Raw genomic sequence first — 23,198 nt, forward strand, 5'->3', positions numbered from 1 at the left:
TTTGTGTATTTTAGGGATTTGGGAACCAGGCGGATTCAAATAATGTTGCTGCGATCTTTGCTTATGGTAAGGAATTTAAGACTGGTAAAGAACACCCTTAACCTTAAATTATTAAAGAGGTTAAAAGAATAGCTTCACATTATCAGCTTCTTTTTCTTTTAAGATACCATTTATGGTAAGTTTTCTTTCTGTGGTTTGTATACTATACTTGAATGTACTTGAATTTTGCTTTTACTGTTTATTCCTCACTTTCCCATCATCATATTTGGTTTTCATAATGATGAAAGATACAGAAGGCAGAAAGCATTACTATTTTATAGGAGATGATGCCTGGGCCCAGCTATAGCCAGATTTCTCAGTTCCTTCCTATATGTTTTTTTCTTTTTTATTTGTATCTTGTTTAAGAGCTCTTTGCCTGCTCTGATGATATAAACACATTTGTTTATATCATTTTACAAAAGGTTTACAGTTTGGCTTTCCACATCTAGAACTTTGATCTGAAGTTTATCTATTTTTGTATGTGATATAAAATATAGATATGTTTTTAGTTTTTTTAGGTAAGTAGTAAATGTCCCACCAATTTCTACTCACTTATAAAATCACCTTTATCCTATAATGAATGCCCAAATATAAATGGTAGATGTTCCATATATGCTTGTAATCCTTAATATAAAGAGATTACCCACCTGAAATTTCATTTGGCCCTAAGCTTTTTTTAATGAAATAAATTCCCTGAGCAAATAGCCTTGCCTCTAATCCTAATTGTACTATACAGTCAACTGAATGAATGTCTGTGTGTTATGGTTAAACTGTTTAATGGCATTTAAGTATAGGCTGATTAAAAGCTCCAACTTTAGAGATAGGAATACACTCAGAAATGTTACATCAAATAATGAAAACAGCTTTCCAAAATGAAAATGCATTCCTATTGAACTGAACTGCTTAATTTAAAATAATTATTTGCCAGTTTAAAATTTTCAAATCTTACCTGTGTTATTTGTTATCTAATTTCCTTATATCCATTTAGTACTGACTTCCTGCCCCATATATTCTTAACCTGTCTGAGCCTCGGTTTTCTTTTACAAAATGGGGAAGCAGTAATAATTCCTAGCCTCACAGGAACATGGTAATGATGAAGTTAGTACACATACAGTGCTTAGAGTCATGCCTGACATAAGGTAAATGTGTGCTGATACTGATTTTATTAACTTTATGAATGATGTTTTTGTAAAATCCTCATCATCTCACAAATTTTCTTTTAGTTTTTCCTTCAGACTTATGTTTATACTTCCTGTTTTCCCTAAGCTTATGATTCTTAGAAAACAACTTGAGAGTTTTACCAAAGGAGGATTCATGACAAAGGTCTTTTGCTTGTTTTTCCTCCTATAATCAGGTAACTTCTGGGTACAAAGCGAAGACAATAGTTACTGCACTGCCAGGGTCTTTTCTGGACCCTTTGTTATCACCGTCCCTCATGGAAGACTATGAACTGAGACAGTTAGTCTTGGAAGTAATGCATAATCTCATGGATCGCCATGACAACAGGGCAAAGCTTCGAGGGATCAGGTATGTGCTGTTTGAAAATAGGCTTAATGATGAAAGTTTCAGATTTCTACATTAATGCATTTAAGTACAGTATTGATTGTTTTGGGGTTTTTTTACCCTTTTAAAGTGTTTATTAATTCAGTGGTTTTCAGTACATTCACAGTTAGAACCATCACCAATACCATTATGCAGTATTGTACTTTTTTTCATCTAGGGTTTTTAGGTTTTATTAATCCAGAATTTAATTTGTATAACAATTACTAATATATTTTAAGATAGTAAATGTTAAAGGTCTTTTAATGTACTTTCAGAGATCTCATCTACTAGTAATCATTAGTTCCATAAATTTTATTTTGGTTTGGCCTCAAGGATTACTTTGTGCAATTTTACTTAAACTCAGTTATTCAATAGAATCATTATATATCAGCTTATTTAAAATGCTCATTGAAATGAGTGGTAAATAGTTCAGACTTCTAAGCATAGCTATGATTTGTCATATAAGATGATATAACAGTCATTCCTTTAAAAATGATGCATTGGTTCTCTCTAGAATAATACCAGATGTGGCTGACCTAAAAATAAAAAGAGAAAAAATTTGTAGACAAGACACAAGTTTCATGAAAAAGGTAAGATTATCTTCTGAAAAATAATGCATGACTTAAGTTGTAGCCATTTGAATTCTCAGGTAGGTTTGCATTGATCTGTAACCTTAAAATGAAATGAAGGGGAATCTATTAGAAGAGCATACATAGTTTGTATCTATAGCCAGAAAACTCCCACTTACTAATACTGAACCACAGACCTAAACAGGGTTAACCAGTCAGGCATTGGCACAGCTAGAGAGGCCCCTCTTACCTATATGGGTCCATGTGCATATTAAATAGATTACAGAGCAAAATGCATAACCCTACAGATGGACTGGCTTTAGAAGACTACTGTTGTGGCCTGTGACCCTGGCCACACTTTACAATCACCGGGGGAGCTTTGTGCTTTTACAAACATTGATGCTCGCGTTTCCTCACTGATATGTTAAATCATATCCGGGGTGGGCAGTGGGGGCCTAGTGGAGAGGAAGCGTGGCAGTCGTTCAGTTTCCCTATTGTAACTTACAGTTTGTGTTGCAAACCAGTGTAACATGTTGAGTTAATTACCACATGGTACTTTGAAATGGGAAAAACGCTTTTATTTCTGTTTGTTGTCACTTGACAATTGGACCTGTACTCTGGAATGCTTTAGACGACAGGCTTTTCTGTTTTTGACTAACATGTTAGATCAGTCTGGTTTAGAGGGAAACCTCTTACAGTCCTGGGGGTGTGTCTGTGACCTCTCCTCGTGGGTGGACTTTAGACCTGCCCGTGTCACTTCAGACCAAAGTGTGGCAGAGCCTGGAGGTGCTCTTCCCTGCACAGCTCCTAACCCACCTCCCAGGAGGGTGTTCCCTCAGGCAAGAAAACCTGAGTTCATTTCTGCTCAGCCAGTTGTTTCTTACTATTGCCAAAGCTCCCATAATTCTGCCATTCGTTTCAGTTTTTCTCAAATCTATCTATCATTTGCTTGTCTTTTCAAATTACTACTAAAGACATTTTCATTGTTTGCACTGGAACTATTTCTGACTTGCTGTTTTTGTTGAATTTTGTCTTCAACTCCAATGTTAGTGTGTAGTTATATATCGATACATTTATTGATGTTAATAATTGGAATACAATTTGACCCTCCAATTATCAGTTTAAATCTCTCCCATGTTATGTGATAAGATAGCTACTTTCTAAGAGGTTATATACACCTCTGAAATCTGCCCTACTACATTTTAAGCAAGACTGTCTTTTTTTCTGTATCGTTTCCCTTTTCAGAATGGGCAGCAGCTATATCGGCACATATATTTGGGCTGTAAAGAAGAAGACAATGTTCACAAGAACTATGAGCTACTTTATACTTCTCTTGCTCTTATAACTATTGAATTGGCCAATGAAGAAGTAGTTATTGATCTCATTCGATTAGCCATTGCTTTACAGGTATGCTTTCATAGCCTTTCATTGACAAAAGCATTTTTTACAAATTAGACACCATCTTTAAAGTATTATCATCTTTACTCAGGGACATGAATTTTTTAAGTGAGTTGTCTAGTTTTAAATCTAAAATACTCAAACTCTGATCACATTCATTTATTCTTTTTACAAATGTTGAGTAAGTATTGACCATGTGCTAAATATTGTTCAAAGCCATAGGATTACCATGATGAAAAAGACAGCATGGTCCCTGTGCCCATCCTTTCAGTGGAGAAGATAGTCATTAAATAATAAGAATTACATAGATGGAGTTGTTTAATTAGAGTTTAAATATTACATAATAATAGAACTGTGTGCAATGAGAATACATGCATTTATTTTTATATATCTGATATACATTTCACCAGCCCCCGAATCCCCCCATCTTTAGGAAAGGCTTTCCTGAAGAAGACCTGTTTGAATTGAGAGTTTTAAGTCTTTTATAAAGGGGTATTTATTCTCCTTTTGGAACTTTTTTTTTAAAGAAAGCTGCGTCTAAGGTGACAATTTTGTTAGCATTCCAACCTACCTGCAGTTTTTTTAGTATAATCATAAAGAAAATGCTAATGGAGCCTGAGACCTTGATCAGTCCGTGTGTGTGTGTTTGTTTAATTAAAGGATAGTGCAATTATCAATGAAGATAATTTGCCAATGTTCCATCGTTGTGGAATCATGGCGCTGGTTGCTGCATACCTCAACTTTGTAAGTCAGATGATAGCTGTTCCTGCGTTTTGCCAGCATGTTAGCAAGGTAATATATTTAGATAAGTCCTTGCATTTGAACTGCACGAGAATGGCAGATTTTCTACCAGTGATAATTATTTTTAATGTTGATGATTATGTATAAATTATTAAGATAATGCTATGTTTATATTTTCTTTGATGGCTGTTGTTGTATTAGAATTTTTTTGTATAATGGTTGAGCAGGAAATACGGCTTTCTTCTATAGTACTTCATACAATTTCTTATACAGTTATTTTCCTTTTAAAACATTATGGATCTTAGTATCTCATATTTCTTTAATTATACTGTTTTTATTGTCATTATGTTTTAAACCAGTCTCCTTGAGTTAGATCTCAAAAGTTAAGTAAATAATACACCTCTCAGAGATTTGTCCTGTGTCATTTAACTGTATTTATCTTTTTCAGCAGTAACTCATTAAATAGTTACTACATGGTTTAGCATACATTTCAGAGCCGCTGACTTACCTGCAGAAAAAGTCCACTGTAATTTTTATTCTTTAAAGACATCTTTCAGGGAGAACCTCGTTTTTATGAAATTGGAAGCATCTCTCTCAGTCTTTCCTAAAATGTAGGGGGTTTTAGTGCATTCTAAGAAATAAAACTCATTCATTCATTAAACAAATGTTTGAGTGACTATTTGACATCTGCCGTTAAAGATCCAAATTCTATGAAAGCAGGGTTCCCCTTTAGGTGGCTCCCAAGTGAGTTGGGGAGCTAGACCTCAGAAGAGCGCTGAGACCAGGGACATGCACGGCAGCAGGTCCCGTGGAGGAGGGGTACAGCGAGGGCCTGTGTCTTGTGGAGGCGTCTCCCACACAGGGTGCTTGAGAAGGCACAGGTTCTAATTGCCTCTGTGGGAGGTTTGATCAGATGTGATGTATCATCTTTTTTCACAGCTTGTATTATTTTATCACTTTGATTTTGTTACCTGCTGAGTTCATAAACTGAGAACAAAACGAACTCTTTATTTGGGTTCTCAACTGTAGCTTAAATTCCAAAATAAAGTGATGGTATTTCTTATAAATGTTTAGTTTTTGTTTCTGTGTTTTTAGTTTTCCAAATTTTTGTGACACCGTCCTGAAGAGTGAGGCTTTTGATTTTTACTTTATTTTGTTTTTGGATATTTTTCAGGTTATTGAAATTCGAACTATGGAAGCCCCTTATTTTCTCCCAGAGCATATTTTCAGAGATAAGTGCATGTATGTTAATGCTTTACATTTCAGGGAAGGGGCATTGACTTGAGAAACCAGTAAATGATGATTGAAAGGAGCGAACTATTGTTAGAATAATTTTCTGATTTTTATAATCCTCATTGTTTTATGTTTCTGTCACTTAACTCATCTAACTTGTTTCTCTTGTTATAAAAGTTCTCGTACATTATAAATATAGACTCATACACACATGGACTCAGTCTTTGAGGAAAAAAATTTTAGCTTACCTTTTTTTAAACATGAGGATGCAACTCTTAAATAAAGCTTGTTCTGATATATAGGTGAACATTCCTTTAAGAGACTATAATATCTTGTTCAAAACTTTGAATAATCGATAACAATATTAATAAAACTATGGGAGAAAGAATGTTTTCCGAAAAGTGATGGTTATACTCTGAACTTTTTTTCTTGCTATCCAAACAAAAAAATACATATATGAAAAATACTTTATTCAACTTTTGGACTCTAAAAGCAGTTTAATATTGAAAGCATCAGCATAATATAATACCAAGCAGTTTGAAAGGAAAATGAAGCTGTATGTCTTGGACGAGAGTTTCCTGTCACTTAGTTAGCTAGTGTATTCTTGATTAGTAGTCAGTGAGCTTCATTTTTATTTTCTTCTTGTAGTAGATTTTTAATTACCGTGATAGTTAAAGCTGAATTTAGTCTTCATCATTTAATGTGTGAATACCAGCAGGATAAAATAAGGCTGACCTCACCCTTGGGATGTTACTGGGGAAGAACAGCAGAACGCTTCCTAGCTGGGTCCACACTCCATATGTTTTTAAAGAGCTCAAATTAGTCACCTAAAATATACTGATTTTCCTATGACTAATTACAGTTCAAGTTGCATTTATATTTAGACCTTGATCTAGAATGTTTATATGTTAACTTATTTTAAATAATACTAAATGGCTTTTGTTTTGATCAACTTGACAGGCTTCCAAAATCTTTAGAGAAGCATGACAAAAATTTGTACTTTTTGACCAACAAGATTGCAGAGTCACTAGGTGGCAGTGGGCATAGTGTTGAGAGGTTGTCAGTCCCGTACGTACCACAAGTGACAGGTAAGGGGGTGATTAAACGCGATCGAATACGTATCAGCAATTTTTCTGCGAGTTCAGTTAGCAATGAAAACTAATTCTGTTTGTGTACTTACTATATCAACTGTTTCAGATGCTTAAGAAAGTTTACTTCTATTTTAAAATTTTGTTCTTGAAAACCTTTAGTAAAAGACATATACATGATTTTATCATGAGCAAATTGAATCCTCAAGTGTTATTATAGTTCATGTATTATTATACTGAATAATATTTTTCTTTAAACAGAGAAGCAAAGTAAGATCTTTGCTCTTTAAACAGTATTGTGTTTAACTTCAGGAAATTGGTAAAAATCATTTAGTTAGTAATTTGTGACTATTGAGCTTAATAAATTAGGTAATTTTTGTCATTTGAAAGAGTACAGACTATTTTCTTTGTAAAGAAACCTGCAAACTTTTTAAGTTAAGAATATGTTTTCCTCTGTGTATAATGTATCTCCTTCTGTTCTTTTCATTGCTTGAGATAATTGTTTTGTTTCAAAGCAAAACTGCATCATATCTTGCATTCACTTTTTACTTTGAAAGCTAAAATCAAAGATTTTTATCTTAGGACACCTTCATTTTCTTTTGATGGGGCTATATCAGTTCTACAAGAGAGCTGTTTGATTTCATTTAGGTAGTTTTCCGAATTAATTGCTAGAAATAGCATGATATTTGGAAATAACTTTTTTATAATTTGGATCCAAAATATGTATATTTATTACAGATAGTTGTTCATAATAGTCTGAGATGTTAATGAAAGCTTTTGCATTTTCTTTTAAATTCCATAGTATAGAAAATTCTGTGCCTCAGGAATTCCTTGGGAAAGTAAAAAGTGCTAAGAATAAAACACTAGTAGAGCTTTATAATTTTAAAGAATTTTTTAAATAGGTTTTTAAAAATATTGCATTCTTATAATTTGGATTTAGCTCTCTTTCCTTCAGGCAAAAAACCTCATAAACCCAGGCACAAGTGCAAAGGTAAATCCAGTGGCAGTTGGCCTGCCCTTTCCCTCCCCCATCCTTTAGGAAAATAGCTTAGTACAACTGCCTTCTAGAAAATGAAGACAGTGGCCTGTGTGTTTTATGTCGTTGTAAATTCAGTTATTGTTTTGCTCTACCTTCCCCATAGCTGTAGTTTACTTTCCATCCCTTGTTATTTCCTTCTACCCTGTTCCTTTAACTCCGAACAATTCTGAACGAAAATTACGGTACATTTTTTTTATTTTAACAAATGGTTTGTATTTCCCGTTTCTTCCCACCCCTGAAAAGGATGTATTCTCTTTTTTAATGCCTGTCTATCACTGACTAGAAGAATTCTGAGCATTTCAGCATATTCTTAGCTACATAACTGCATTGAAATCCCTCAGTGTGAATAAGGGTCTTCTGATTTATAAAAATTTTGGCAGTTTAGAACCAGTCTGTGGCATGTGTGTCCTGCCTTGCTGCAGAGAGAGTCAGAAGACATAGTAACACTTTGTGGCCTAATCAATTATTAAATTTTCCTTTTGCTATATAACCATCAGATACTCATTTAAAAAAAAAATAAGGGATTTAAGATTTAAGGTATCTTTCTTGTTAAAAGAAAAAAGTTTAAATATTTAGGTTGTTGTGTATCATGCATGTGTACCCTTCATCATCAAAAGAGTAGCTGCCATTTATTATGTACTGTGTGTTTGCCAGTCACAGTGATACTCTATTCATGTTCTCAGGTAATCTCGGAATGTAGTTTGGTGAGGAAAGTAGCATTAGTTTTGTTTACAAATGAGGATAGTGAGGCTGAAATTAAATAATTTGATTAGGTAAGACCACTAGAATTAACTGCCTTGCCTGTTCAGTTAGGTGCTTAATAAATTGATTTTGCCGGCTGTGTGCTCAAAGATTGTTCCTTATTGATCCAGATTTATTTTTTATTATATTACAAACTTTTACTGAGTGTCTACTATATCAAGCACTCTTCTGACTTTTGGGGTAGAAAGATGTTAAGATTCACTCCCTGTCCTCAAGGATTAAAGTTTGGTGGAGAAGACAGACAAACAGTTGAAAAAGACAGACAAACAGTTGAAATATAATGGTAACTGGTTCTAAAGAAAGAAGAATGGTCTGCCTAAAGCTTACTGAACAGTTAGTGACTGGCATAAAGTAAGTGATCAATAAATGTTCGCTAATTATTGCAAATCAGCCTAGAATTTGAGTTAATAGTGTATGTCTAGGTGTGTGTTACATGCTCCTCTGTGAAGGGGTACAGTATTTAATCTGTGAAGGGGTACGGTATTTGATCTGTGAAGGGGTACGGTATTTAATCTGTGAAGGGGTACGGTATTTAATCTGTGAAGGGGTACGGTGTTTAATCTGTGAAGGGGTACGGTATTTGATCTGTGAAGGGGTACGGTATTTGATCTGTGAAGGGGTACGGTATTTGATCTGTGAAGGGGTACAGTGTTTGATCTGTGAAGGGGTATGGTATTTAATCTGTGAAGGGGTACAGTGTTTGATCTGTGAAGGGGTACAGTGTTTGATCTGTGAAGGGGTACGGTATTTAATCTGTGAAGGGGTACAGTGTTTAATCTGTGAAGGGGTACAGTATTTGATCTGTGAAGGGGTACAGTATTTGATCTGTGAAGGTACAGTATTTGATTTGTGAAGGGGTACAGTATTTAATCTGTGAAGGGGTACAGTGTTTAATCTGTGAAGGGGTACAGTATTTAATCTGTGAAGGGGTACAGTGTTTAATCTGTGAAGGGGTACAGTATTTAATCTGTGAAGGGGTACAGTGTTTAATCTGTGAAGGGGTACAGTATTTAATCTGTGAAGGGGTACAGTGTTTAATCTGTGAAGGGGTACAGTATTTAATCTGTGAAGGGGTACAGTGTTGAATCTGTGAAGGGGTACAGTATTTAATCTGTGAAGGGGTACAGTGTTTGATCTGTGAAGGGGTACAGTATTTAATCTGTGAAGGGGTACAGTGTTTAATCTGTGAAGGGGTACAGTATTTAATCTGTGAAGGGGTACAGTGTTGAATCTGTGAAGGGGTATGGTATTTAATCTGTGAAGGGGTACAGTGTTGAATCTGTGAAGGGGTACGGTGTTTAATCTGTGAAGGGGCACAGTATTTAATCTGTGAAGGGGTACAGTGTTGAATCTGTGAAGGGGCACAGTATTTAATCTGTGAAGGGGCACAGTATTTAATCTGTGAAGGGGTACAGTGTTGAATCTGTGAAGGGGCACAGTATTTAATCTGTGAAGGGGCGCAGTATTTAATCTGTGAAGGGGCGCAGTATTTAATCTGTGAAGGGGCACAGTATTTGATCTGTGAAGGGGCGCAGTATTTGATGAGTATTTACGGTGCGGCAGCTGCTGTGCAAGCAGAAGCAAGCATGAGCAGGACAGGTAGAGGTTCTCGGTTTAACAAAGCATACAGTCTTTCCTAACAGGATTCCTCATCTGGACCAAGAAACACAGAAGATGATTTTGAATGACATTTTTCTCAGTTCTCCCAAGATGGCACATCAGCACTTTTATTCTAGATGCATAGGAAAGAAGTTAATACATTATACAGTTTGTCTAACAAGACAATTAACTAGATGATTGCAGTATGCCTTAACGGCTATCATCAGAAAGGTTTGGGGTCCTCAGGCAGCACCTGGGAGAGTCTTCTGTCCAGGTTTTGTGAAACAGGGGTGTTTTCCAGAAGGAAAAAACCCCTAAGCTGAGCCTGAAGCAAGTGTTAGGCAAGTGAACTGTTTGATGCCAACGTAGCAGCATGTGTGGAAGAATGGAGGCAAGCAAGAAGATGAGTTTTCAAGGAATTACTGTAAAGTTAGTCTACTTTGGAGTGACTTGGAAGAGTAGGATTGGGAATTGTAAAACCGGGTTAAATAGTTTGTTCTGAAAGCAATGGGGAGTCATTAAATGATTTTAAACACGGAATGGCTTGATAAGAATTGCATAGAACCTAAAAAACCAGTTTCACTATAAATAAATACGCATTAGCTCTAGATGGAATTTTGTGTTTTTCTATAGAACCAAAAAAGTCTTATCTGTATAAGTAGTATCAGTGTTAAAATGAAATTTTGTATAGATAAGTTACTTCTGAAATTACATTTTGCCGGTTAGCTTTTTAATTGAATCGGAGCAGCATTGTAGCCCTAATTACATTCTATGATTTATTAATATACAGTTAAGTAAATTCTTCTACCTTTTTTTATACAACCATAGACAATTATATTGAGTAATTTAATGTAGTTCTGTATTATACTTGTGTTCAGACTGTTGTGTCTACTTGTGTTTCTCTGTTCTTTAGCCGTCTGAATGCAGTTCCATACATTATACTCAGACACTCCAGGTGGCAGCAGAATATCGCTGAAGGAAGTTAGGCCTCACTGTCTCCAAGTATTGCTCTAAAACCCAGGTTGCAGTTAAAAACAGAAAGAAGTAACAGTGATTACCATACCAAACAGCAGAGTATAGGAAGTGGAGAGGGAGGTGGGATGGGAAAACGGAAGGGGCATAGAAAGTAGCGTCTGAGATTGCCCCAGGCCAGCCTGAGGAAGAGAAGCAAGGGTCTACCCCGGGAGTGCACACACGAGGCACTGAGACGCCGAGAGGCAGTTCTCGAGCCGGCGGGACAGGGCCGTCCACAGCGGCTGCAGTGGTGTTGCGTCTCAGCCGCGCTTGAAGGACAGGTCAGGAGCAGACGTGGACGGCCCATGGACACGGGCGTTATCTTCTGTAAGCTGTGTTGTGGAGAGCTTACTCATGTGTAGATGTGCACGATACTTAGTTGTGACTGGGCTTTTTCTATCACCTTCAAGCAGATTGCTCTATTGATGAAAAGAAAGAACTTTCTGAGAATAGAGTCTTAGAGTTTCCCATTGAGTTTCGTTTTCTTTCTTTGAAAAATTCCTTGTCTTTCTCAAATCTCTGCCCATACGTCCCTCCCATTCTAACTCATTTTTGCCTCTCAGTGATCCCTCTCCTGCCTCTGTACTTCTCCTTTCCTTTTTTTTTTTTATCTTAAGCTTCAATTTCTCTCTTCTCTGCAACCCATTAGGTTTCATATATTAACCTAGAAATTCTTGAATGGGTTTTTTTGGAGAAGCAGACTATTATTTATTCCTCATTTTGAGTTCTAGTAAAGCCTTGTAAGTTGAAAAGCAAGTCAGCAGTGATGACCATACTGTTTTGTAGCAGTTCCATTGATGTTGATTTTATGTTTGGTGATTTATATTAGCACATATGATCATGAGGAAAATTTAGAAAAAGTACAGTGTCTCGGTTACCTCAGTAATAGTCATATGCAGGAGATAAGATACTTTCAACCTGAAAACTGTAGTGAAGCAATATGTAGTAATTTGTCACAGATGGGTGTGTATTCATTCTGTACCTCCAGCCTTTATATAGCAGAACCATAGTAACTGCTAGATGATAGATGCAAAACACAGTCTGCCACTGAATTCTTGTACAGTTGGGGAGACAAGACATTGATTTACGTGTTGGTAGTTCAAGGCCCAGTCAGTGACTTATGGGTGATAATGATTGAATAGTGATAAGGAAAGATCAATCGTAACCGATAGGAAATTTCTGTAGCTAGAAGAAAGACAAGTAAAAACAATTAAGTAATATTTAAGATTTAAAGGATGCGATGTAGTGTGTAAGTAGAGCTTGAAAGATAAGAGTCTTTATGGTGGGCGGGACATAAGAAAGGGCAGGTAACAGGTGTTTCCAGTAGGAGTTCCTGTTTGTAGAAAAGCATGTGAGGCAGGCGCTCAGAGACTGGAGAATAGGCGCATTTGCCTTAATATATCAGGGAACAGCCGATGTTCCTGTTTGTAGGCTCTGACTGGAGAATGCAGATTGCCTTTTTACTTCCTCAGGCAATGGGTAGAATTGCTTAGAGGAGTGATGTGGTTAGTGTTTAAGAAACTTAAAATAAGATGGTGGCATACAGGGAACATTCTCGAAAGGTCTGTTATCAGGATGGGATGGGTCAGTGGTTCTCAACTGTGAGTGATTTTTCCCACTCTAGGAACCATTTGTCAACCCTAGAAACATTCTCAGTTATCGCCAGTGGGGCAGGCCTACTGGTATCTAGCAGGTAGAAATTAGAGATGCTGCTGAATGTTCTGCAGTACACAGAATAGCTCCCATGGCAAGAATTACCTGGCGCAAAACGCCAGTAGTGCCAAGGTGAAGAACCCTGGCTAAGCTGTGCTGTGAGAATAAACAGACACACGTTCTTAGTGATTTAAAACTGTAAAGACTTACTCATTGCTCCAATTAACCGTGCATAACCTCATATTGTCCTTGTTCTGGAGTCCAAGCTGATGGAATAGCCACAGTCTAAAACGTTGCTCACTCTTCATTGGCCAGAACTAGTTACAGAGTCCCTCCTAACCACAGAGAGGCCAGGAACTGCAATCCTTCTATGTCCCAGAAAGAGAGTAAATTGCCATATTTGATTAACAGCACTAATTTACTGCCATGGAAGGCTGCCTTGGAGTAGAGGAGTAGTCAGTAAGAAAGAAACCAATGGTTTTCTTAGGCCATGCCACACAGCTTTTGGGATCTTAGTTCCCCAACCAGGGAGCAAGCCCACACCCAGAGCACAGAGTCTTAACCACTGGACCACCAGGAAAGTCCCAAGAAACCAATTTCTTTATGTTTGCCCTCTTTTAGTTCATTCTTGACCCCTTGAGAAGAATAAAATGACAGTAGAGTTGACACTTGAACAACACTGGTTTGAATGGCATAGTTCCACTTAAATCCAGATATTTTTCAATAAATATGTACCATGGTATTAATGTAGTCTCCAGTTGGTTGAATCTGCAGATGCAGAACCATGGATCTGGAGGGCCAATTAAAGTTGTAATGCAGACCTTTGACTGCAGAAGAGTCTGCCCCAAACTCCTAGGTTGTTCATGAGGTGAAGTTGCTCAGTCGTGTCTGACTCTTGGCGACCCCATGGACTGTAGCCTACCAGACTCCTCCGTCCATAGCATTTTCTAGGTAGGAATACTGGAGTGGGTTGCCATTTCCTTTGGTCCACTGCAAATACAAAACGAAATTAGAAAGATAGAGTGTTGCCAGATTATGGTGTGACTGACTGTGCTGTTAGGCTAATTTTAGGCCTGAGCTCCCTGTTATTGGGGAACCTTACAGGTGTGTCTGAATACTGGTCTCCTTAGCTCTTTAGGTAGCTGGGTCTGGTCTTGGGCAGTCAGCTTACAGTGCAGGCAGCCTTTTCCATTAAGCTCCCTGTGCCTTATATGTACTATAATTTTGTGTATGCTTCGATGTGCAAAATCTTGGGAAGCTCAGCATTAATCAGTAGGCTGGATTTGTTTTAAAATTACAAGTTAGTCTGAAAAAAGATTCATTTTAGAAGCAGCTCTACCGGCAGTATAAGAGAGAGTGCTGTATTGGACCACTTCGGAAGCCATCCTCAAATCTACATAAGAGAAGATAAAAAATTCTGAAGGATAGCTCTCTTGAAAAATAAATATGACAGTGTGGAGATAAAGAAGGTTTTCGTAAAGACGTTAAAATTGAGTTTAGAACATTTTTTTTATTAATTTATTTTTTTATTGAAGGATAATTGCTTTACAGAATTTTGTTGTTTTCTGTCAAACCTCAACATGATAGAACATGCTGAATAGAATTGATTAATACAAAGTTGGAAATTTGCATTGGAAATGGAACTGGGGGTATGGAGGGCCAACTTTGAAGTTCTGTACTGATTTTTGGCTCCTCAGGTGTCAGCGCCCCTACCTCCATGTCATTCAGGGGTCAACTGTATGAAACCGAGTCCACCTATCAATTTTATTTTTTAAATCTGTTAAAGTCTGAGAGCACACTGCTTTGTATATTTAGTAAAAGCAAAAAAAGACAAACTCTTTTAATTTCCTGAAATTTTTTGAAATCTGAAATAACTTGAATTTATACGTGATACACCATTTCTAACTAGCAAATAATGAGGGAATTTTTTTTTTAACTATAGATGAAGATCGACTTTCTAGAAGGAAGAGTATTGTGGACACCGTATCCATTCAGGTGGATATTTTACCCAACAGCATTCCTTCTGATGATGTGGTAAGTTGCTGAAAGTTTATGACCAAGTACTATCTTGAGATAGACATCAGTCAATTTGAAAGAGCTTTTTGCCCCTCTGCACTTTTAGAAGCAAATACAACTCTAAATTATTCCTAAATAAATAAAATTGTTAGTAGATGTTAAATTGATTTAGCCTTGAACTTGTAATTTACAATTTATTTTACTGAATTCATTTCAGATACTTACAAAGATACATAAATTTAATATTAAGTGTTATGGTATCACTGCTTTTCACATTGTAGTAAAAGAAACCATAGAACTAAGCTTTTTTAATAAGTAAGAGCTTATATAAGGCCTGTTATTAAATAAATAGGCCCTCTAATCCTATTTATTTTAAAAGATTTATGAAACATAAGTTGTGAGAATAAATGGGATTATACACTCTCAAGTGAAGCCAAATACCTACTACTTTTAGAAAGTTTCAAAATTTCACCTATGAGAGAATTTTTTAAATCATTTTGGAAAGTAAATATAACATTTAATATAGGTTAAGCTGTATCAGTGACCTGTGTACTCTTGAAGGAGTTATTTGAAATATCATAGATTAATGTTCTCCTCCTGTTTCAATAGAGCACAAGAGTGTACCCTCCTGAGTTATAGGAAGAGAAAGCAGCCAGTATTCTCTAGGACTTATCCACACAAATCAGCAGAGAATTTTTTGATAGTCAAGTAAAAGTGCCGGTGTGCCAGCATGTCAAGTCAGCCTCCTCCTTGGGGTTTATCCATTGTTTGCTTCCTAGGTACTTCATTATTTCTCTTGGTACAGTATAAATGATTAAAAGAATATCCATATAAGAAAAGGGGAAGGAAATTGTCTGAATTTATGCTTTCTCAGCCTCCTCTATCCCTCCTGCTTCCAAACCCTGTCAGTTAATTTGTGTGCAGGAATTAAAAGTATTTGGTGGCCAGGGTACAGCCAATTAGTTTATATCTTTCAAGGTTTTTAACTCCCTCTTACGTAGAATAATCAGTTTCATAAAGAAATTGCCTTCAGAGCATTGGAGTAGTTTGAATAAGCTGTTAGTGTTCATTTTGGAACTTGGGGCCTTAAGGTTGATTTAAAGTTTTCTTACCAATTTAAGACTCAAGAAAAATCATCTTCCCTAAATTTCACCTCTTCAGAGCTATTTTAATTTTTACACTCATTATTAGCAAGGAGGATGCCTTGCTAACTCTATCTTTAATGATTATGAACTTGCTGATAATACCTTTGGAGGGAAGAAATTCATCCAAAGCCTTAGTTTATATGTGTCAAGAGTGCAGTCTGTTTTATTGACTGGAATTTTTCCCTTTGCCTTTTGTTGACCATTTTTATTTCTCCTAAAAATACATATATAGCACTTCAAACTGTTGCAGAGAGTCAGTTTATTTTAATAAAATGAACTGAAATGACATTTGCATGAAGACTTAGTATAGGAGGAAGATTCTTGAGCATGAATTTTACATTAAAAGTTCACTAATACATTTGTTAAATTATTAAAGATCCTTTTGTTTTATCTTTGCTATAACTGTAAATCCTAAGTCAAATACACCTCACCCTGAGTATTTGAAAAATTAAGTACAGTTTTTAGTTGAGTGCATTGGAGTTTCAAACTCATTTACCATTGTGGTACCTAATTTTGTGTATTAGGAATGGTTGTTCAGATACCAGAAGACAGAATGACGGTACCTTCTAGGCTAAAACCAGGTAGTTTCATTGTGTGGACAGGAGAGATTTTCATCAGTTAGGTATTCACCAGTTAATGGTATAACAAAATATCAAACTGAGAATGTGTATATTTGTTAACAGTTAATCAAATTAAAAACTGCTCATTTGAAAAATCATTATTTCATCAAAATTATGTGAAATTATATATACATAATCCCATATAGTCCTCAGATATATGGCACCCCACTCCAGTACTCCTGCCTGGAAAATCCCATGGACGGAGGAGCCTGGTAGGCTGCAGTCCATGGAGTCGCTGAGGGTCGGACACAACTGAGCGACTTCACTTTCACTTTAGAGCTTGTAACTTTTTTTTTTAATGTTGGTTAGATGGAGATCATAGCAAAACTTTCGTTTTCCCCTAGATACAGCTCAGCTTTTTACTAATCTATTAAAATACCTGGTCCATTTGTAGTATGTCAGTTCTAACATTTGCAATTCAAGTTTTAGCCCACTGTGAATCCTTAGTGAACTTCTCCTAAAAATTGCCCTGTATATGTATAAAGATACCAAATTAAATTATTCAGGAAGATAAATGACTAAAATAGAATAGAGATATATCTGCTTCCTGAAATTAAACAATCAGCTTGACTAATAGCATAAAGCACCACAGGCATGACTCTCTGATCTCTGGTGCTTACTGAGCCCCATCAGCATGACTGATATGCATAATGAATATAACTAAAACCTGAAATCGTGACTTAGTTCTTCTCTCAAAAAGATAATAGTCAGTGCTTAATTATTTGGGGGAATGGATGGGAAGTTATACGTGTTAAATTTGGAGTACAAATTAAATTTTTTATACAAAATTAAGTCACTGGTCGGCTGAGAAGGATTGTCACTTTTTCTAGGACAAATCGCAGAGATCTTTTTATACATACATATATACTCCTGCCTTTTCCCCAAGTACAACTGAAGGAACCTATATGTGTGCTAACAAAACAAGAAGGCACTCATCAGTGAAAGTGACATGACAGTCTGGTTGGAAAAAGGTGAATAGCAGATTTTACACAGGCTCAAGGGCATTGTACAGTGTAAGCGAGAGTTACGGGTCATACGTAAGGCCAAAGTCATAAAGAGTAAAGGAATGTTGAAACCCCTCCAGAAGCCTACCTTTGCACCATTTCCCAATAACTGCAACACAACCATTGTTTTCTATAGACTTGGAACAGACTGTGGTTTGCTTAAACACCAAATGAAGTAGGTGGCTTGTATTTAGCAGCTGCTACTGCTAAGTCGCTTCAGTCATGTCCGACTCTGTCCCCATAGACGGCAGCCCACCAGGCTCCCCCGTCCCTGGGATTCTCCAGGCAAGAACACTGGAGTGGGTTGCCATTTCCTTCTCCAGTGCATGAAAGTGAAAAGTGAAAGTGAAGTCGCTCAGTCGTGTCCGACTCCTGGCGACCCCATGGACTGCAGCCTACCAGGCTCCTCCGTCCATGGGATTTTCCAGGCAGGAGTACTGGAGTGGGGTGCCATTGCCTTCTCCATACTTTGTATGAAAAATATGAATCATTAATCATTAGTAGAAAGAAATTCCTCTTTTTTTAAAAAAAAGAAAATTCACAAAAGGCAGGAGTGGGAGACAGGATTGAAGCCAAGTTATAGAACATTTCATCCCCAGGCCGAGGGCTTCATGTGTGCTCCGGTAGGAAATGGCAACACTTTGAAAGTTGGGCAGTGTCATTGTCAGAGCTGGGCTTTCGTAAAAAGAATCTCAAAAGTGTGACTAAGCTACATTGGAAAGAAGAGACTGGCTGTAGAGAGGCCAAATAGAGACCCCTGTGGTAGTTTGCACTGAGGGTGAAGCGGGTCTGGCGTAGCCAGGCTGGAGACGGGGGAGAGGACCAGCAAGGCCCACAAAGGAACTCGGAGGAAGGAGGCAAAAACAGGAGGGAGACTGAGTGACTTGAGAGGTTTCCATGCTGAGGAACGCATCATCATTCTCTGAGGAAAACAAACAGAAGAGTTATTAGATAAAGTCCTTTAGCTTTTCACCCACCCAGAATTGAACAGGGAATAGGTAAAAGTTCTGTGTAACAAGGATCCTGGCCTTCTGGCTTCTCCTGTGTTCTTTCTTCTGTGCTCTAATCATTTATCAAAAGTCTAAAAGTCTTAACCAGTTGTAAGAACAACTTTGAAGTGCTAGATTGTTTCTAGGTACAAATAATTGACCAGCCAGAGCCTAATCTTGTATATCTGCTCCAAATATCTAGAACAAAGCAACTGAAGATTTCCGAGTTTAATCTGACTTCAACTAGAAATATGAACCTTCAGTAGAAAAACTGAGGTAGTGAAACTCTTGCTGCTTGATATCCAACTAAAGCCTTTGTATTACAGAGAGGCTAAGGTGCAAAGCATGAAGTCCTTTGCTTTCATTAGTCTTTCTGCCTTAGACTTAGCAAAAGGAAGCTCATGAGCTAAAATTAGGGATGACCAGAGTCCAAGGCAAGTATTCATATATCATTTCTTAACTTTTATTGAGATACTATAGTAAGTGGATATATTATTCCTCCTGAAAATGTGTTAGTGCCACAAAAAGTGGCACTGACTGACTTTATGTAGTATTCCTGACTTTGTTTATATAGCACAAACATGTCTCAAAACAGGAGAGATTGGAAAACTTCAAGTTAAAGGGTGTTTTCTGGATAATCAGACTTGGTTGACCTTAAAAGATCCAGAATATGATTATTTTAAGGTGTTGGTTAACTGTACTCATTGAACACTTCCCAAAGTAGTGATTCTTGCTTTTAAACTATTCAGAGTTTCTGATTATTTCATTTTTGATTTGTAAACATATGTGGTACCAAAATTAGAGTATAGAATACTTAGTTCTCATTTATTACACAGCTGAAGCTGCATTTATACATAATCTCTACCTTGACTATTAGTTGGGTTGCCTTAAAGGGTGCTATTTCCGCCAGCCCAGCATCACTCTGTAACCTTGTTTGGGGAACCACTGCTAGGTTATTGTTAAAACCAGTGAAAACGTGATGATTATTTGATACTGTGGAGTATAATCATGAATCCAGCCAACACAAAGAAGAGAAAATATTTGTAAAAGGTCCTAGATGACTTGTAACTAGGTGAGGGTGTCATTTATATTGACCTTTCTTAACCCTCTATTTTACTTACAATCATTTTTCTCTAGGTTAGTAACACGGAAGAAATCACCTTTGAAGCACTGAAGAAAGCAATTGGTAAGATTTTTGCTTGTTAGCTTCCCTAGTATTTTACTAGCTTCTCTCTATCTCAGTACTTGTTTAGATGCCGGAATTACCAGAGGCAACATGGCAAATGTATACACTGTTGATTTCTCTATAGATACAGTATCCGTTTATTAGCTTGCACTCTTCGGGTCTTTGTGGCTGTGCTGTCTTGTCCTGGATGAGTGTCCTTCTCTGTCCAGACTGCATTTCCTGGAGCTGAGACAGCATCACTGTGTATCTGAGTGTCGCCCTTACATGGTGGAAGCATGCGGGCTGCAATAATTTGTGAGAGGCAGTCAGTATATTTCCTTTTATTGGAGGTGGGCAGATGAAAATTCTGAAAATTATGTAGAGTCATTTTTAGTGGGCAAACAGCAGCATAATTAGAGGTGTGTTTCTAATGGGGTAGGAGAAGGGAGCTGGCAGAAATTGTCAGTAGGCATTATCACATTAATTCTTGCTATTTCATCAGTGAGAACACTGAAGCAGAGAAATTAACAAATTTCCTGAGAGCACATAGCTAGTAAATACCAGAGCCAAATCTCATACCCATGTCTGACTGACTCTAATCTTTCCACTTATCTTTGCATAAAATAATACTCTTGATTTTTCTCCTTTGGCCTTTCTGGAAATAAATTTTACCTCATATAATTTGCCTCTTTTTAAATTTTTTTGAATGATTCCTTCAATTAAGTATTAATATAAATTCCTGGTGGCTAATGATGCTCTGAATTTATTTCTAATTGGTAAAGCAATGGAGCGTGGAAATTGACTCACTATAGAGAGTGGAAATTGGCTCTTGATTTTAAGAAATATTAGAATAAGAGCATCATTATCAAGGGACATGAAACACTCTGGTGCCCATCATACATGAAATAAAATCTGACCTTTTTCAGCTTAATCTTTTAGAGGATTTTTTTTCTTACTGTAATATGACATCAGATTTGTCAAAATAAAATTGAATTTCAGTTCAGTTCAGTCACTCAGTCGTATCCAACTCTTTGCAACCCCATGAATCGCAGCACTCCCGGCCTCCCTGTCCATCACCAACTCCCGGAGTTCACTCAGACTCACATCCATCAAGTCAGTGATGCCATCCAGCCATCTCATCCTCTGTCATCCCCTTCTCCTCCTGCCCCCAATCCCTCCCAGCATCAGAGTCTTTTCCATTGAGTCAACTCTTTGCATGAGGTGGCCAAAGTACTGGAGTTTCAGTTTTAGCATCATTCCTTCCAAAGAAATGCCAGGGCTGATCTCCTTTAGAATGGATTGGTTGGATCTCCTTGCAGTCCAAGGGACTCTCAAGAGTCTTCTCCAACACCACAGTTCAAAGGCATCAATTCTTTGGCACTCAGCCTTCTTCACAGTCCAACTCTCACATCCATACATGACCACTGGAAAAACCATAACCTTGACTAGATGGACCTTTGTTGGCAAAGTAATGTCTCTGCTTTTGAATATGCTATCTAGGTTGGTCATAACTTTCCTTCCAAGGAGTAAGCGTCTTTTAATTTCATGGCTGCAGTCACCATCTGCAGTGATTTTGGAGCCCAAAAAAATAAAGTCTGACACTATTTCCACTGTTTCCCCATCTATTTGCCATGAAGAGATGGGACCAGATGCCATGATCTTCATTTTCTGAATGTTGAGCTTTAAGCCAACTTTTTCACTCTCCACTTTTCATCAAGAGGCTTTTGAGTTCCTCTTCACTTTCTGCCATAAGGGTGGTGTCATCTGCATATCTGAGGTTATTGATATTTCTCCCAGCAATCTTGATTCCAGCTTGTGCTTCCTCCAGCCCAGCGTTTCTCATGATGTACTCTGCATAGAAGTTAAATAAGCAGGATGACAATATACAGCCTTGAGGTATTCCTTTTCCTATTTGGAACCAGTCTGTTGTCCCATGTCCAGTTCTAACTGTTGCTTCCTGACTTGCATATAGGTTTCTCAAGAGGCAGGTCAGGTGGTCTTGTATTCCCATCTCTTTCAGAATTTTCCACAGTTTATTGTGATCCACACAGTCAAAGGCTTTGAATTTACTAAGCAATTTTTAAACACCTATTATATATAAGATACTTTGAGACATTTAAACGTTGATAAGGCATGTTGAGGAATTTACACTTTGACAGTGTTGTCAGAGTATCTTTGGTCCCCTGGAGTCCCAGGGGAAACTCTTTCAAGAGATCCTCAAGTCCAGAAGTATTTTCTGCATAACACTAGGACATAGTTTGCTTCTCTACTGCATGTACTAACAGGAATGAAGGCAGTGGCCTCAAACTCTTCTGGTGGTCATCACACTCTTTGATGCCACATACTCCCAGTTATTTGGAGGATCTGCAGAAATCAGTGGAGCAGTATTCCCGATGACCATTGCACGATGTTACAGAATCATGCATGAGTAGAACTCTATTCAAAGTGTAAAACAGACCAATAGATGTTAATATAACCAATTGTAAAAAGTTCATTAATAAAGTTTCAGATTCCATATTGCAACTAACTTTACCACTTGTCATATTTTATTGTAGAAGAAATAGCTACAATTCTGTGAAAAGGCTATTGAATTACTCTTTCCCAACATATCAGTACATGCTTGTGTGAGTTTAGTTTTTCTTTATTTTCAACCAAAATAACATATTGCAACGCATTGAATGTTTGCAGATAGAATCCAGCTGCCTTCTATTAAGTCAGACATTAAAGGGATTTGCAAAAATATAAAACAGTGCCATTCTCTTCACTAAATTTTCACTTTAGAAAATATGGTTATTTTTTCATTAAACAAATGTTTATGTTAATGTACAGTGGTTTGAGTTTTTGATGAATTTAATGAATATTTTTAAAGTCTCATTTTTATATTACAATACAGAAATTATGAAGTGATATAACACATAAAGGAGTCTTGAAACCAGAAAGTTTGAGAACTGCTGGACAGATTTGCCGCCTGCAGGCCAAATTTGGGTGGAAGCGTTATTTTCAGAAATTGAATTTGAATAAAGACCTGAGATAGATGTTCAGCTTGCCCAAGTCTGTTTTTCTTACCTCTTTTACTGACCTAATTTAAAACATTTTTGTCTCCTGCCTGGCCTCTGGCACATTTAAGCTTGTGACCCTGGGCCAGTGAATGCTAGAGATGTGATTGTAATTCTGTATTACATTCATTCAGAAGAAGTACATAAAGTCTACAACTTTGTTAGTCTGACACAATTTCAGAGGGAAGAAAAAAAGACCTATTTCCTTTCTACATGCTACTTCCCCTTTTTTAAACTAGCTAATTTTGTACCTGAAGAGCAGCTTTGTTTTAAGAACCTTGAACAGAGTGTGTTTTGCCTTATGAAATTGTTGACTCACTGGGTTGTTAAAGTAGACCATCAATAACTAAACCATTAATTAGCCTTCTTTCAAATTGTTAAGCAAATAGACACAGTATATCAGTAGTATCAATTATTTTTATATTATTGTTTTATAATCTTTGACCAGACCACACATCATTTTAAGGTAAAAACAATCCCTTTTCAAATTATGGAAGATAAATGGAAAAGACTAAACCAATATGGT

At 37.0% G+C, this 23,198-nt stretch overlaps 1 protein-coding gene across 5 annotated transcripts in view; it reads left to right on the forward strand.

Moving 5' to 3' along the window:
- EFR3A (EFR3 homolog A) overlaps nt 1-23,198 on the forward strand; it is an 87,790-nt gene that overhangs the window by 56,254 nt on the left and 8,338 nt on the right. For 3 of the 5 annotated variants that reach the window (XM_006079360.4, XM_006079362.4, XR_006545085.2), the window contains 9 exons: nt 15-66; nt 1,394-1,566; nt 2,096-2,171; nt 3,396-3,557; nt 4,209-4,340; nt 5,464-5,531; nt 6,483-6,610; nt 14,620-14,711; nt 19,589-19,637. In XM_006079360.4, the coding sequence (XP_006079422.1) occupies nt 15-66; nt 1,394-1,566; nt 2,096-2,171; nt 3,396-3,557; nt 4,209-4,340; nt 5,464-5,531; nt 6,483-6,610; nt 14,620-14,711; nt 19,589-19,637 (932 nt within the window). Of the gene's footprint in view, nt 1-14; nt 67-1,393; nt 1,567-2,095; nt 2,172-3,395; nt 3,558-4,208; nt 4,341-5,463; nt 5,532-6,482; nt 6,611-14,619; nt 14,712-15,302; nt 16,591-19,588; nt 19,638-23,198 lie in introns of those variants that run through there. The other 2 variants (XM_025265518.3, XM_044928843.2) reach the window with 2 other exon arrangements.

The sequence above is a fragment of the Bubalus bubalis genome, chromosome 15, assembly GCF_019923935.1.
Source record: "Bubalus bubalis isolate 160015118507 breed Murrah chromosome 15, NDDB_SH_1, whole genome shotgun sequence".
In the NCBI taxonomy this organism is placed as follows: domain Eukaryota; kingdom Metazoa; phylum Chordata; class Mammalia; order Artiodactyla; family Bovidae; genus Bubalus; species Bubalus bubalis.